Consider the following 18231-nt stretch of genomic DNA (forward strand, 5'->3'; position numbering starts at 1 on the left):
TGTTTGTACCTAGGTTACTAGTGGAAAAGGACAATGAAGTGAGTTTGTTGACAGAGTTTGCTGATCTCTATGACACAAAGCAGTACAATCTTATTTTTTATATACTGGAGAATAGTAATTTCCAGTTTATGGGTATATGAACCATATCAAATGACTGTACGGGATTTATAAATCCACCCGTAAATTTACAGTTATCTTTGAGCAAATCAGTAACATTTCTCACACATACATCAACAAATTTTAAAAGATATATAGATGTAATTAATAACATTTAAATGCTAGTGAATTTCAAGTAGTTTTATATGATTATATCTGATATTGATACTCAGAATTCAGTAGTACGAATATAGAGGGTTGGATAACTGTATATATGTAAGTATTCCCTTTTAGTTCCAAGATGTGCTCATGCTCAAAAAGCAAGGCCCACCACTAGAGACAATGGGACTATTCTGTGACATCAGCTATCATCCCCTCAGGGTCTTACAGAAAATCATTTATCTGGTGATTTAACTGCAACTCTCAGGCCAAATCATACCCTTTAAATCATTGCTTGAAAGAGAGAACACTTGAGGATTTGGTCAAATTTGTGGGAGGTAGAGAGGATAGAAATTATCTAGTAGTTAAACACCCATGAGCAAATCAAATTAAACCAGTTAGACTGTCTCTCAGAAAGTACTCCCTACCAAACACCGTGACAAATATTTCAGTTGAGGATTGTAAAGCCCATCTTTCATGATTCTAAGAACCTGCTTTTTCCCTTTCAATTGTATATACACATTTTTTTACCCTTTATTCATTTCCTTGTATTTGCTTTTCTTTTTCCTACCAACCGTCTTTTCCTCAATTCATTCTCTGACTATTGACCAATGTGTATCTTTTCTAGAAGCTTTAGCACAGACGTTAAGAATCTGTAGGTGGTAGGGAGACAAGTAAGAATCTATATTACCATGAAAGCACTTTGTCATGTATTCCAATTATGTACTGATACTTTCATATTTATTTTAAGCAATGATAGTATTTTGCAGAATTATTATTTATAATTTTTATTCTGCTTTTACCTTCTTATATAAGTAAAGTGTCACATGATTACCAATGAAACTTGGCCATGTTTGCCATGTTAGTCAAATCTTTCATGGCTGTTCCAGAACGGTAGTAGACTAGGCTTGAACAGCATTTTGTTTGTTGTCCTTGCTGTTGGAATGACAGTCATTCCCGAGCCATGAGCAATGGTTTATAAAGGCATGCGGAACAGAAAGACAATTTTCTTTCCTTGTTTGTTCAGTTATAATAACTAACAATGAGTAAAACATGCCACTTTTTGCCCAGAATACTTTTTATATCGTAACAACAATGAATTTGCAAACCTCTTATATATATATTGTACTTTCTCAAAGAGTGCTGGACAAAGAAAGTCAGATTGCTTCAAATATGCCATTCTTCATGTGTAGCACATCTATTGCCATAACTAATACTACGGTTATAACTAAAATCCCAATTACAACTCTCTTTCCCACTGAGACCAGATGCGGCCTACATCCTTTCCATTGAACCTGTCTTAACATTGTTGTGTCTAAGTTAATACCTAATACAGGGTTGATACTCACTTGAATGAAGAAATAAATTAATGAATAAATAACAGATTTAAAAAGACCATCAAAGAACTAATCTGAACTTCATCTAGTTTGATTCCCTACACTGAAGGATCGCTTTTGCTAAATTATTTTTTGACAAGCTGTCAATGGGTACCTCCTCATGATTATCATGGGTTCGTGCACTCAAGGACAGAAAACGAGTAAGAACGAGATCCTAAATTAAAAAAAAAAATTTTTAAGAGAGAGAGAGAGAAAGAGAGTGTATGTGTGCATGGTGTGGGGATGCACAGAGGGAAAGAGAGAGAGAGAGAATCTTAAGCAGGCTCCATACCCAGTGTGAAGTCTGACGTAGGGCTCGATCTCACAACCCAGAGATCATGACGTGAGCCGAAATCAAGAGTTGGATGCTTAGCTGACTCAGCCAGCCAGGCGCCCCTTAAATTAAATTTTCTAGGATGATGAACATAACCTCCTGCCCAGCTACTCAAAGGGATCAGGTGTTTTACCTCTTAAATAGGACAACAGTGTCAGCCTCCTCAATCCCTGTCTTTTTAGCATTTGCTCCTCCACTGATCACCTCCTCATATTGTGAAATCAATCTTTTGTATTTCTCAAGCTGTGTATCTTATTTGACCACCATATTTTAAATACACCTTTTCCCCTAAACTTCATTGAGATATAATTGCATATAACATTTTGTAAGTTTAAGGTATATAATGTGATAATTTGATATATGCAGATATTTCATAATGATTACCACAACAAGGTCCATTAATACATACTTCACTTCATAGTTTGTTGTTGTTGTTGTTGTTGTTTGGTGGTGAGAACGTTAAAAATCTACTCTCTTAGCAGCTGTCAAGTATGTAATACAGTATTGTTATCTATGGTCACTGTGCCATACATTACATTCCTATAACTGGAAGTTTATACCCTTTGACCAATATCTCCCATTACTCCCACCCCCAACTCCTGGCAACCACTAGTCTACTCTGTTTCCACATGTATGGCTTTTCTAGATTACACATATAAGTGAGATCATGCAGCATTTGTGTTTTCTTTGACTCAATCTCACTTAGCATAGCACCCTCAAGTTTACTCCATTTTGTCACAAGTGGTAGGATTTCCTTTTTTTATGGCTGAAAATATTCCATTATATATCACGTTTTCTTTATTCATCTGTTAGCAGACACTTAAATAGGCTATGCCTTGAGTACTGTAAATAATGCTACAGGGAACAAAGGGTGCAGATATCTCTTTGAGACAGTGATTTCATTTCATTTGGATGTATACCCAGAAGTGAGAATGCTGGATCATATGGTAGTGTTTTTTTGTTTTTCTTTTTTTGTGTTTTTTATTCTTTGAAGAATTTCCATCATGTTTCCATAGTGGCTGTACTAATTTACACTCCCATCACCGTTGCTTAAGTATCCCCTTTTCTCCACATCTTTGCCAACACTTGATATTTCTTGTCTCTTTGATGATAGCTATTTTCACAGGTATGAGGTGATACTTCATTTTGGCTTTGATTTACATTTCCTTGATAATTAGTGATGTCTAGGTCCGTTTCATGTACCTTTTGGCCATTTGTATGTCTTCTTTGGCAGACAAGAAAGTTGTTTGCCCATTTAAAAAAATTGAATTACTACTACTACTACTACTGTTACTACTACTACTACTACTACTACTACTACTACCACTACCAAATTGTATGAGTCCCTTATATTTTTTAGATATTTAGATATCAGATACATGATTTGCAAATATTTTATTCCATTCTGCAGGTTGCCTGCCTTTTCATTTTGTTGAGTGTTTCTGTGTTGTGCAGAAGATTTGTAGTTTAATTTACCTTTTAATCTCCACGATCATAAGTTATCTTTCAATAAGCATCAGGACTATAGTCTCACAACCCTGACCCTGGAAATATCATTCAGGATTAATTTCCTTCCAAATTAAAACATTCCTTGATGAGCTGCCCAGTGGAAAAAAGTTTCATTCTCTTACAGTCCTTAGCCCCACCCAGCTGATCTTTTGTATACAGAAATGTGAATGAGAACTTCCAATACCAAGTTACTAAAAGCATCTCTGCAGCCTTGCCTATGTCTTCACTTAGCCCATTTTACTTTTCACTGCAGCCTCTCTGAGATGGGGTTAGTGCTGCTGTCATTTTAAGGCAGCAAGATATCGTCAAGAAAAACAACTCTAAAATCCATCCATCCTGTTGAAGTCAATTGCCTAGAAAAGGCATGAATACAGAAAACTTAGAGAGTCAGCTCTGCATGTTTTATCTCTTTTGGATTTCCAAGTGAGAATAATCACCGGAAAGCTTGAAGTTACCACTGATTATAATACAGTGATTTTTTTTTCTTTCTCCTATGATTTTTAAAACTTCAATAGTGTGAACTTTGACTTACATAGTTATTTAAGAATTTTGCAATGTCAACTGTGAAGTTTGAGCTGGATTATCTTTCTCCTGAAGACTTCAGACATGAGCATGCTTCCAACCCAGAATTTACTTTAACCTGTTTCACTGAACTTTCTGATGATTCTCATCAGTTGGAACTTCAGCACTCCAATTCTGTCCCCACTGGTAAGCTAAACTTCGGATTGGTATTTTTGTGTATCTTAACATCTGTATTTTCTTTAATGTCAGATATGTAACAAATAAATCTTGATGTCTATCTACTTTGTGGTGGTAACACTGATGACAATTTTAGTTTCTTCAGTTTTTCCTCAAAATATATAAATAAATTTCTACAAAAAGAACAGAGCATTCTCCCAATAGAGTGAAATGCCAGAAAACCAAATTTAAAGAACACAGAAAAGTGTTCATCGTGAGGTAGATTTTGTTTTTCTGAACATTCAAGCCTATCAAGTCTTAGTTTTGTTTGGGATGATTGGTGAAATCAGGGATTGTATCCATAAGCGGCAGAAAAAGTCCTGCCATCTTTCATTCATCTCTTTTATTTGTTTTCCTTTTATATACTTATATGAAGGTTAATATGTGCTCTGTACCTTCTCATTAAGAACAAGAGAACATTCCTTTTGCTTATGTTATTTTATGGCCTGATTTATTCTATATGAGCTTCAGAATTCAATGTGAAAATTTTATTTTTTGATATCTGTGGGTGCTACTTACTTATCCAGCATTCAACAGTTTTCATTTTAGCATTGCAGTTTTGAGGAAACAATGCTATACACTAATAGTCTGCATACATTAAGAAATTCTGTGGGTTTGGTTTACAGTGAACAGCTATGAGGTATCAATAATGAATTAATTGTGCTTTGTAGAAAAAATATATAATAAATATTGTAAATATTGTTCTAAAGAGAATTCCCTTATGAGTTAGTTGTTTATCTTTCCTCACAAAAAATACAGTGCATTCAGAAAAGTAAAAGTTAAACAAAGTCTTCATAGCTCTGGATGTCACAGGACATTAATCTTTGTCCAATGAAAAAGAACTTGTAGAAATAACAAATTCCATTTTGCAACCAGAGGATTCTTCTAAGAAAACTTGGCATATTTATTTTGAGATGTTTGAAAAGAAGTTTTATGTCTCCCAACCTATCGTTGATTTGTTGTTCACAGACTCTTGTATCATATGACTTGTTTTATAGTATGGGCAGTTCCATAAACAGGAGGTACAACAACTTTTTAAATGTTCTTTCATCCATACTATTTCTCTTTCTTTAATTGAAAGTCTTACTGAGTGTTGAAAGTACAATTTCATAAATGGAAAAATCGGGGTTTTGTTTTGTGTGTGTGTGTGTTTGTGTTTTTTGTTTTTTTGGGTGTTTTGTTTTGTTTTGTTTTGTTTTGTTTTTTACAAATGCACAGTACCGTACAGTAGACTTAGACAGGAAAAAGAGGTTTTTAAATAAAGTATATACTAGTGTAATCATGGTTTAAATAACTATGTTCTTTTCAGCATTTTTTTGTCTTCTAGTCATCTCTGTTCCAGTTAGCACATCTATTCCAATAAATCCAATTCCTGTCTTTATGAAGCTGACATTACACATCAATAGCTTAGGTATGAACTCTTCCCCAATGCCTGGAAGACACTTTCACCTCAATATTCTTGGCAGCACCTCAGATTCAACACAAATAAGCTAAACTCCCTGAAAATGCCTCCTCCTTCTTACATTCTTATTTTTGTTAATATCCCCTAAGTCATCTCAGACATTCCTTAGCATTTATAGCAATATAAAGTACATATTTATTTCTGTGCATATTAGGTTAATATAGGTCTTCTTTACCTCTTTGTCCATCACTATGGCACCAGTACTCAATAGGGTGCCTGGCAATAAAAGGTTCTTTATATCTTGACTCATTGATTGCCTGGCTGAGAGACTGAAAGATTGGCCCTCTTCATTTCCCTAGGTCATGCACCTGTATGGTTTTCTACCTAATCTCACCTTCAGATTTTCCAAAACAAGCTTCTTGCCCATTGACAGCCACACAATCCTTCTTAAGCACAAGTCTGACCTATTCCCACCTTTGTTTGACATTTCTGTTAAGTCTGTGTGACCTTGTTATAAACCTAGTGCTCTAGGATCTAAATCTTTTTTCCCCCAGAACTTTGCCAGTTTCATGTAACCTGCCTATATCCTACAAGAATGATTTACCCTTTCCAATTACTGTTCATGTTATTTTTTCAAAATAATTTCTAATAAATATTTCTCCTTCCTCTATTTATTAAGATCTCATTGAGAAAAAAAATATGTGTATATATATATACATTATACCATCCTCTTCCCAAATGCCTGTGGTTAACTCTTTATATAAAGGCATATTTCCTGTCTCTGACTTCTACAAAAAATTTGTCCTATATATGAAAGCGTTCACATTCTAGGTTTTTGTTGTTGTTATAAATACATATGTCCATGGCTCCTCTTCTATTAGATTATGTTTCTTGAAGGTAACTGCCTTTTCACAGTTGTTTTTGCCTGTGCATCATGCACATGTCATAAATATGACTAATTGAGTGACTAAATATTAAAATGTAATGTTTAAATTTATTTCCTGTCATAGGGAGTACTTGTTTAAGTCTAGTTATACATGCATTTTATCTGCCAAAATACTATGTAGAAATTACCACGTAATTTTTTGCTTGATGATACCATCATACAGGATAGTACCAGTGTGGAATTTGTCCTTCATTTAAAACTTTTAATGGAGCATTGAGCAACATAGAATCTACTTTGTAGGCTAGATCTTTTCACCCTACATTCAAGAGTCAAGTTGTATTCATTTAAAATATAGTAATTGAAAAAAATAATATATATATTATAAATATATATGTATATATATATAATATGTATACATATATTCATTGAATATTTATGATTGAGACTTAGTGCTTGGGTGTCTATCTGAAAATGAAAATGAGGTAACAGTAGAAGCAGGGAAAGAGTTCCATCCTTTTAATCTCAGTGGTGTGGCAGTATGTTTTTAACATACATATGCACGTATCCCTAGCATGGGAAAATAAAATACAACAGGTGGAAAGTTGAGCAGATATGTCTAAAAAGAAATATGTTCCATTGTCCGCAAGAACAGTATTTATACCTTCCACTTATATTATAACTTGAAGATAATTCATGCCTACGAATCTGAATAGTTCTCACAAGACATCTGTGAGGTAGAGTTCATTTATCTTGACTTTATTAAATAAGAGAATTCAAAGGCCAGTAAAGTAATGTAATTGGACCTACATCACACACATATATCTAATATGTGTTTGTGTCAGTGGGGAGGATGGTAGCAAAGACAGAGGCAAGTTGAGGAGCTCTTAATCTGTGTTCTGCCTTAAACTTAGTGTTCTTTTTTTTTTTTTTCTCAATACTGTATGGAAATTATGATTAAAAACAGTCCCATAGGAGAAAAATGCTTCTTTATGTTTCTGAAGTGTATTTCATCAGTAGTCAGTAATGAGACTATAAATATCATTCCTGGATTCTGGAATGTGCTTTAAATGACTTTTAAGGTTATGAACATTTCATCATCATGATCATCATTATTACCATTGTGATATTAATGATAGGCACACATATATATCATTTCCTATATATCAAGCAGTGCTGTGAATGTTCTATATACATAATATATACATATATATACATAAATATACTCACACTTACATATGTATGTATATTTTTATCCTTGTTAAACAGGTAATATAACTTCCATCACAGCACAGTCTAACGTATTTGAGAATGTATGTGATTTACCTTTTATAAAATTTGTTAATTTCATTTAATCTAGAATTTTGTTTATTTATTAGACCCTAGATCCCTTTTACATAGAACATTTCCTAATACCCTGAAAGACCTGCTTTGGAGATTTAGTGTTAAAGAAATGAATTATGTAATGCTAGTGAAGTAATTGGAGAACTCTAATAAAAAGTCAAGATAAGGTCCCGCTCAGTTGCCAAGAAGCAGTTGTCACTTGGGCAAGGTTTTAACATCCCTCCTGAGTGATTTTTCTAATCTGTAAAATGTCTAGAATAGATTAGTTGATTTTAAAGGGCACCAACAGCTATAAAAAAGCTTAATGAAAATAATTAGATTTAGAGCATTTCCAGTGCACATCATTAAGCTAGATAAAGACCAGAATATAAGGAAGGGTAAAGACAAAGCCTCTGTTTACATATAATTTATAACAATAATAATGAAAATCAACTTATGCGAAGAATTTCATAATCTATGGAGTTCTTTTACATTTGACTTTCACAAGCACTCTGTAGATCAAATCGTTTTATTACTCCTATTTTTATAAATGAAGAAACTGCATAGTAGTGATAGTAAGTGATAAACCAACGTGGACCCAGACTTTCTCCAATTCCAAATGTTATTGCCACTACACTAGTACAAGTGTGAGTACCAGCCTTACTACTTACCCTGCTACTGTGACAATAAGGAAGATGACAAAAACAGCATTTACTGTTTTATTGACAATATCAAATACTTGAATTCTAGTCTCATTTTACTCTCCTAGTGTTTTGAAGCATGAAGAAGTCAAATATTATTATAATTGTCCATGATATTTCAAATATAGATTTATAGATCACTAATTTACACCCCATCTTGTTATTTTCAATTCAGAATGGTTGAACTGAAATCTTTATAAGAAAAGATATTTACGATAACTTAATATTCTAGGTAAGACTATTTGGTTTATAGAAAATGTTAACATGCTGATTTTAAATACTGTGTTAATTTTGAATGTGTCCTGTATATTGGGTGAATCATTTTCAAGATGGTTTAATAGTATTAATCATCTTTTCCTATCTATATTAGAAAATGTATTGACTTTAAATAGTTCCTAGTAAGCCAACCCTAACTTTTGAGCAGTTATCATTAAATACTAGAAGTTGACCCATGTTTGCTGTATTTAAAAATTGCCTTTAAGTTATTTCCATAAATGACTTGTTTCCTTCTTTAAATTCTTATTAAAAAAAAATCTCAAATCTTAGCAAGGTGCTGGTGTATTATAGTTTGTTAACAATATTTTGAGCCAAGTAAGGACCCTTTCTATTGTCTTTTATTTACAGCTGAAGATTAACCCAGTCAACACAGTTACTTGTAACCAAAAATAAAGATAAGAAGTTGGGTCTCATGATGTTTGGTCCATTGCATTTTACGCTAAAATAAATATCTTCCCTCAAAGATTTCTTGGTATCATGTCTCCCTGATACCAGATGAAAATAAAGCTACTCTGCTAAAGTATAACTTAAGTCATAAGACAATTAACTGGTTCCTAAGAATAACAGAATTTAAGGTCTCATATGATATCCAACAAATACCATATTTTTAAAAAAAGTGTTACACTATCCTCTAGTAGCCAGAGGAATAAATATAAACATTTATAAACATTACATATCCCTGTCAAACCACATGATCACAATACATACACACATTCGGTCACTTTATTCTCTGAGAATCTGATTATATTTATCTTTCTGGATATGTCTTGGAACCTAGAAATGACTAACTACTCTGCAGAAATTCCAGCTGTGCTGAGGTCAGCATAAAAAAGAAAATCTTCATCATCATGGGTGATTTGGGGCTTTATGAAGTGGGCTTTACACTGGTGGTTTCTTTGTCTCAGGAAATGAAGAGCATAGTTTCTAAGGATATGCAAGGAGATCTAAAGAACAGATTCTGTTCTATGATCTTGGGATGGAGGGTGAGGATCCAGCTAATTGCAGCCCAGAAGACCATCTCTGACCAGAAAGTAAAAGGCCACTTCGTAAAAGGATTTTTGCTTAGTTAGAAGGAATTAGAGGTCCTAACTTCTTGAGATGCTTAGAACTATAACCAGTTGCCACATGACTAACGATAGTTGTAATGCCACCATGATCAACTATTTATATTTATTAGCTGTCTACTCTGTGCCCAGCGCTCTGCCACTTTCTAAGAAACGTCAGGTATTTGGATGGTCCAATGCCTGCTCTAACTGCACTCTCTAAATCTAGTTAATGAAAAAAACCTACGTATGTGATTGACATAGGTAACTGTTTCATTCTGTCAGTCTCATTCAGGACAGGAATCAACTGGAGAATCGTGCTTTAGCAGGGTAGTTTCCAAAGCCCAAGTATAGTCCGTGGAGCATTTGCATTAGAATCACCAGTACACTTGTGATACATGGGGCTTCTAGGGTCCCATCCCAGATTCTTTGTATGTAAACTCTGTGGATACAATCTAGGAATCCTAGATTTTAGAAATACCTCATTATGTCCATACACACTAAAGTTTGAAAATCAGTGCTTTGGTTAAGGGTCGTGATAAGTTGATCAACAATGGCTCCCTACAATGATCCCTATATTATGGCACTTATTCTAGATAATTTCTGATCATAGTAATCTATGGCCAACTATAGCTCTTTTGTCGACAGGCTTTTATACTATATTGACATACTTGACAGAATGTTTTCCTATTTTTCTTACATTTGCATATCATCCTCAGATAAATTCAGATCAAACTCTTCCAAGGAGCGTCTTAAAACATCAAATTTTCCCTGTATTGGATGCCCAGAGTATCCATTTCTGTGGCATTGATAGCAATGTAAAATGTTTATTTTCTGCATTTAATCTTGCATTTAAATGTTTTGCTGTAAGATATTGGGTGTAGCTTTCAGCTTTCAGTGCAGTTTTATCAAATAGAGAATAAACTCCCATGGGATAAGAGTTATCTTGTACTTCTCTTCAATTCCCTTAAGGAGAGACCAGCAGAGAGCTCTATGAACTGAGGAGCTGAATTGCTCATTTCTAATATGACTTTACAAAGATGGACCAATTGATAGAAACCTTCACTTCCTTTGTGGAATTTTTTAATATAACTCTGATCTCTTAATGGCTGTGCCTAGGGGCCTTCAACTCATTCTGTCTTAAGAAGAACAATCTAAGTTCATATAATATGCATACTTTGGCTGCCATGGTAAAATGAAAAGTTAATGCTAATGTGATGTTGTAAAATGAAATAACCCCAACAACCATCGTTTCTTTAAATGCCTGCTGAAAATACTCTACTAGGAATTGAGTACATCTACTATAATTCAAAATGATAAATTAAAAAGTGGCCTTTCTGATAACATACAGGGTGTGCTAATGGAAGTATTGATAAGTGGCCATTGCATATTGCATAATACCTAGCGGAGTTCACTAAACTGGTTAGAGGTAGAGACAGACACAAATATATAGATATTTCTCCTCAAAGGTATCCTGGTATTGTGTCTTCCTGATAGCAGATGAAAAATTGTTACTTTGTTTTTTGGAATAGGCCTCAGTACCTTAGGTTATACAGCACTTCATACTGAAAATCAAGGATTGTGGTGAAATTTTTATGATGAGAGTCTCAGGTTGGCATGGTGAAATACAGCCATAATCTTTATTCATAAAGCTCTTTCTGGGAAGCATTTGACAAAGGGCTCTATAAAATAGTGGGTGGGTTCTTATCTTAAAGTATAAAATCAGGTATGCTACTGATAATTTATAACCAGTTATAGAAAACGTACTTAACGTGCAAGCATTATTCTCTTCAGAAGTACAAAAGATTCTAGAGTCTAGAAATCATTGTATCAGCTTGATAAGGTTTTAGGCTAAGTTTTCAGGGGGAAAAATCATGGAACATGCTGATTATCAGCATGAAAAGAGAGAAGTCGCTGCTGCTGACTCCAGAGTCATGTTGCTTCTGCTGAGACTGCAAAGCTTTCACCTCTGCTCTGACCCCAGAGTACACTGAAAATCACTGAGTAAACAGGAAAAAGACACAGCAAAACCCCTCTATCCCAACTCTCTGCTGTGATTGGTTTCTTCCTGAGTCACTGCTGAACTACTCTGGAGTGGAAAGAACTTAACAAGAGACACACTGGCTAAGAACAGGCCTTGGGTGGATCCAGCCAGAGAAAGCCACCCCAGACCTGTTTCCTCAGTTGAAAAGCAGGGGATTTGCGGAGTACGTTCTCTGAACCTCTTTCAAAGATTCTCTGATTTAATTGTGTAGACATTTACTTTTAAAAAATAATAATAAGGCTCTATCGGAAGCGTCGAGCAAGTTCTGCAAGTCACCATGATTTCTGATTGTTTTACTGCTTAATATAAATTTGCACACTGTGGAAACTCATCAATGCCTTCTGATCCCCCAGCTTCCTATGGCTGTGTATGGTCTCACCCATCACTGTCGGGCTTTTTCAAAGCTCATTGTGCTACATGACATGGGGATACATTTCATGTCCTCAAGAATGCTGGAAAAACCATTGCTTGTCCCTTGAGTCAGCTGTGGTGGATCCTATTATTGAGAGTGGTGTTTTGCTTATTTTTAGATGACCAATGAACTACCTACATTTCCCATGTTTGTATCTTATTTTCACATTCTCAAGTTTTAGCTTTCATTTTGCTTGTTCTTTGCTTTTTCCTGGTCTATAATTTGAGTTCTCAAAAGCTAAATATACTTGTTCATGTTCTCTGAAAATTCTATACAGAAAGTTCTTGCTCTAATTTATGAGTAGAAAAATATATAAACTACAAATATAATCTTAGATTTAATAGTCTCACATTCTGCTTTTTATAAGTTAATCCAAAAGTCTGTGGCATTTATTTTTATAATTTTTTGAGCTACACATTTTAACTGAACACTGACTGGTTGCTGTAGGACTTGTCTACCTAAGAATAGACCCTATAAAATAACCATATCTTCATGTGAATTAAAATTGCCATTCTGCATAAACAACAATACAGAGATAATTGCTTAGACCCTAGTCAAGCTGGAGTTCAGAGGTTGCTCTGATACTTCTTAGTTGTTTGATTTCTGTCAATCAGATAATTCAGTGAATCTCTATATGTTTCTATTTCTATAAGGGTGTACAAATCTCTACCTCACAGAGTAGTTAAGAATATTAAATGAAACAACAGCAACAACATCAAAACATTCAGCACAATGCCTGTTAACTAGTGAGTATCTAGGAAATGCTGTTATTCTAATGATATAATATAGGATAGACATATTATAATGGTATTCCAGAATGTGGTGATTGATCACGTTCTGGGGTTACAGTCCATATGAGGCAAATTACAGAATCTACGTAGGGCAAACCAAGCTGCTCAAAGTCAAGTACAGTTATCCACATCCTGGAACACATGACTATGCAGAGAAAAAGGTCACAAACTTCAGGAGCATTTATTTTATTTGCTAAGTTATCCCATTAAAGTTCAATATTAAAATAAAGGAGGGCTTGGTAGGAAGTAGAATAAAACCTAAATTAATGTTTATAATAAAATGCCAGACTTCAAAGAAAATTCTTGGTAGCCTAGAGATGTGTATGAGCATTCACTTTTCTCTAACAAGAGAGACATTTCTAGAGGAAAGTTCGTGAGGCACTGGAAAGAGAACAGGTGTTGATTGCATGAGAACCCTGGTTTCAGTTGGCTGCTTGGTCAGTGAGGTCCCATGATGCCAGCAGGTGCTCAGTGCATTTTGGTGAGGCCAGTAGTTTGTTCTGGATCCAGTGAGTCTGTGTTAGTTTTAGCACTGACATCCTGAAACTGTTCTCTTCTCAGGGTGTCATAGGTTTTTGAAAGTAGTTGGAAATTTTACTTTACTTCGTTAAGAGTTGGGAAACTGAAACTCTTTTGTGTGTGCTGGAAATTAAACTTCTGTATTTTCTTCCAACTCCAGATAAAAGTAGGCAGAGGAAACTCTTCCCTGTGTTCATCTTTAAAAGATTATCTAGCCTTTAGAAGTGAGATGCCTTATTTGAACATTGACTAGTACACTAAATAAGGAGGCAAAGATATTAGAGACAATCATGTATTATCTACATTAACCTGACTAAACTCATAGATGGGAAGAGCTAGGTTCATGAGCTTCTCTTATGAGAATGTGAGAGTGAGGCCAAGAAAGCATGATGAGTAGCTTGCCTAGTATTACATGGATAATTAGATACAGAGGTTAGTCTGTAATTTTCTCTATCCTGTATTGTCAGGCCCTAGTGTGTCTTCTGACTCTCATGAGGCATCATGATAAAAGATGGCGGGGCTTTGCCATATAGGACACCTCTAGCTGTGACTCATACATAGATATTAGAGTTTGTGAAAGTTACTTAATATTTCTCTGCCTGTTCTTAGTGGGATATCCACTTTACAGAACTGACTATGGGATTGAGGCAATGTATGAAAAAAAAAATGCCTTGTGCAGGGACAGGGCTTAGAATACATATTTAATGGATATGAGGTGTCTCCTCAGTTCCCACTCCAACATTCTGCCTACTGTATTACTCCCTGCCTACTGTATTACTCAAAAATTGCTGGGCCATTCGTATGAGTTGCTCTGAGGACTGGAGGTAATGAATCTGAAAATCAAAGTGTTCTACAAATACATATGTCACTGTGACTTTCCTAATTAATGCTTGCAATCACATGATTTTTAGATCAGACTTTCTTGAAAGTGATTTATGATTAATTTCAAAAAGATAAAGATCCAGGGGTATTGGTATAACATCTCTGGTAACATAAGAATCCTGATTTCATCATTTATCGGTTTATTTTTCATTAACATTGAAGAAATTATCATTCCCCTCTATCTGTCCTGCTGATGTTTCCCTCAGAATTCTTATCTGATGCCACAGTAGTTAAGTACAATTCAGTGTCTCATAGTTCTTCTTTTCCACTGAATATTTGGCTCTCAGCCAAATTTCAGAATTTAGGCTCTATTTTAAAGGTCGTAAGGGAGAAAAGTCTCAAAGCAAAAGCATGTAGAGAAGTGTTGAGTTCTGTAGCAGAGCCAAGAGCATGGATTTTGGAAATCACCCGATACATATAAATGCTACATATTTCATAATTTCTGGTGAAAACACAATAACCACTGAGAGCTTTGTCATTTTTTTTTGTCTTGTTTTGCCTTGAAAGCCAAACTAAACTATTCTTAACAATTTATCTCATATCCTTATTATTGTCATCCTTTAAATGACGAACTGTTAAAAATGAAGTTCCATTAGCTCAATAAAATACATATGAAGATACTTTTAAATTTGAATTAGAAGGGGCATTTCATCACAGCAAATGGTGAAAAGAATAAGTGGATTAGTGGAAATTCAAATATATACATTGTTTATTATCTATCGGTCAACAATATAATGTAAGACCTACTAAAATGTAAGACATTGTACAAGGTTAGGAATTAGGGGCACCTGGGTAGCTCAGTTGGATAAGTGTCCGACTCTTGATTTTGGCTCAGGTCATGATCTCAGGGTCTTGAGATCGAGTCCCATGTCAGGCTCTGGGCTCAGCAGGTAGTATGCTTGAGACTCTCTCTCGCTCTTCCTCTGTCCCTCCCCCAACATTCTCTCTATCACTCTCTTTCTCTCTCAAATAAATAATTTTTAAGAAATAAAGGTTAGGAATTAATTAAAAGGAGACTAAAACATGGTGTCTGCTTCTAGTGTTAGAGAGGACGTTCATTCACTACATTAATACTTACTGAGTAACATACATACAATGTACCGTATACACATATATACAAAATACAGTTTTGTAGTATATATACAATGTACTTTGATACACACCCATGAATGTATATATTGTGTGGGCACAGCTTCAACCCTGTTCTCCCTGATATCCCAGACCTCAGTGGCATCCCTTGCCCCATTCTCATTCATGAGTTCCCAACAGTAGGTAGGGTCATTCTTTCAGTCTTAGGCTTGTGTTCTCATCTCATCCTGAACATGGTCAGTGTTAGAATCTTCAGTGGTAGATGCTTACAAAGAAGGAATAGGCAGCCATGGGCAAAAGGAGAGCCTGCATGGAGAATTTTACAATATAGTCCCTGTGTAGATGTGTCCATGTCAGGTTAATTTTAGTCTTTAGTTTCCTGAAAGTTAAGCTAGTAAGAGTCTTCTCCAGGGCTTGTATTCTATGATTCTATGTCAGAATATCTCTTTATTTGTGTTCATCTTCCCTTACTATTTTTTTTTAATGTACATCCTCATGAGCCTTGACTTGGCCACCATTTTAATCCTCATCCACATGAGACTCATCCCCCACAAATATCACATTATGTTCTGTATCCTCTGTCCCCTTTTCACTTAACCCGCCTTAGAACATCTGTGCCTTTTGCATGACTCCAGCCTTTGTAATACAGAATGCCCTCATCAGAATATGGGAGCCATCGCAAATGATTGGTAGTGAGCACCCCCTCCACCTCTCAGGTCCAATGGGGCAAGAAGTAGAAGCAATATTTTTTGTTTGTTTTTTTGTTTTTTTGTTTGTTTGTTTGTTTTCCCTCTTCTAGTGTAAGTGGCAGGTGTTAGAAAACAGTAAAGGATTTAGGATGGTTCTGGAAAATCAAATTAGAATTTTAATACTGTACATCAGTCACATGATGAATTAATTAAATCTTGCTAAGCCATCCTGGAACACTAACACAGTATATTATACTGTTTCTTAAGGTAAGGGTTTTCTATCTATCATACAGTGAACTTTAGAATTTAACTCTCATAGCACACAGAAGTTGCTTGTAAGTTGGAACTCATCACTCAGGGGAAAAATGAGGTAACTATTCATTATAGTGTATGCCAAAGGAAAAAATCAATGAAAAAGGAGATATGTTTTGAAGTTCCAGAAAAAATAGATCAATGTGGCCCAAAGAGAATAGGAAAGGAAAGAAATTTTAAACAAGGACAGACTGTTAAAAGAAAGGAGGAAGGCGTTCCTAGGAAATGAAATGACATAGATTGATCACAATATATGGTATCATAAAGTATTCAGTTGTGTGTCAATGCATTCATGTGTTTGTTAGTTTATGTTTTGCCACAATTACATACGTGCCTCTTCTAACATGAATATTCTAGATTTTTCTTGGAGAATCAACCCCTTTCCTACTCTTTGATGTAGTTTGTGTTCCTGCTTTAAGATGTGCCTGAGGTTAGCCTTCCTTCCAATTATTTCAGTCATTGAGCTAATGAATTCCTTATGGGATATTGCTCATTTGATTTGACTCTTCTATCAATTATAGTAGGAATAGTTCTCATTTCTAGTTTTTGGTAGGAGAGTGACAAGAAAAGGTCTGCTTGGCTAGAGTGAAAGATTCAAGTTGTATGGCAGTGGAAGGTAAATTAAGTATAGATAGAATAGTAGGCCTCAAATGCTAAATTAATAGTGTTGACCAGTACAGTTGATGGACACCTTGCTATTTCTGGGAGACCCATTTTAACTTTCCCCACTTTTTAAAGTCAAGGCCTTCGTAATATTAGGCTGGGGCCATAGCCAAACCATCATTCTTAACTCAAGGAGTCTGAAAACTGTGGCCTTAACCTCTGCTCTCAAGGTTCCTGGCTCTATACTCTTTTGCAGCTAAAATAGATAAAAACCAAGCCTCATATAGAAGTTTAATGTGTCCCCAAGGCAACATTGAGATTTTCTCTTCCTCCCATTAAGAGAAATTTTTATTTAATTCGTAGGGGGAGGAGGAAGTGGCTAATCTTAGGCTGTTTACAGAAACTCCTCCAGGGGTCTCAGATTGGCCTAGCCTGTGTGATTTGTTCTATTTCAGGGTGGAATCCATGTGGGCCCTTCATGTTCCTGTTTTTCATTTCATGCAGGGATTGGACCTAGGCATAAATTTATACTTGCATAACCACTGAGAGATGTCGTATTTAACCATCTGGTTAGAAACTGGGCTAAAGATTCTTCTACTCTGAGAACCTGTGGTTACAGAAGTTGTTGATGTTAATGACTTCCTGTGTTTCTATATATTCAGGTTACAATAGGAGGCAAATGTCAATGGATTTTATCTTCCTTATGTCAAGAAACTGATTTTTTTTCCCCAGTGGATGGTTTCAGGACTAAATATATAAAGCCTGTCTTGGCATTTATGGGGTATAATAGTTGCAGCAGAGCATATTTTCCCCTTGTTTATGGGAACTGTTAGCAAAGTTTCTTCTAAGAAGCCTTACTTTGTCACATTCTAATCATAATGTTAGTGGATAAAACCATATTCTCTGAGAGAGCTTGACTTATGACCACAGAGTATCCTACTGATGTAGAAGTGAGACTAAGCCTGTCTAAGCAGAGTGGACTTCAAGACCTTAGTTAGGATGCTCTGCTTACCTTCTGAGCTTGGGGAAAGGGTATGAGACTGGAACTGA

The 18231-nt window shown here is 35.3% G+C and overlaps 1 protein-coding gene across 1 annotated transcript in view; it reads left to right on the plus strand.

Annotated features, from left to right (window-relative positions):
• The first annotated feature begins 3981 nt into the window (after window positions 1–3981).
• Window positions 3982–18231, plus strand: part of ANO3 (anoctamin 3) — a 385842-nt gene continuing 371592 nt past the window's right edge. Inside the window, exon 1 of the mRNA XM_040638905.1 lies at window positions 3982–4182. Within this exon, the coding sequence (XP_040494839.1) occupies window positions 4029–4182 (154 nt within the window). The 5' untranslated portion in view covers window positions 3982–4028. The remainder of the gene's footprint in view (window positions 4183–18231) is intronic.

Source organism: Ursus maritimus, unplaced genomic scaffold, assembly GCF_017311325.1.
Source record: "Ursus maritimus isolate PB19 unplaced genomic scaffold, ASM1731132v1 scaffold_23, whole genome shotgun sequence".
Lineage (NCBI taxonomy): Eukaryota > Metazoa > Chordata > Mammalia > Carnivora > Ursidae > Ursus > Ursus maritimus.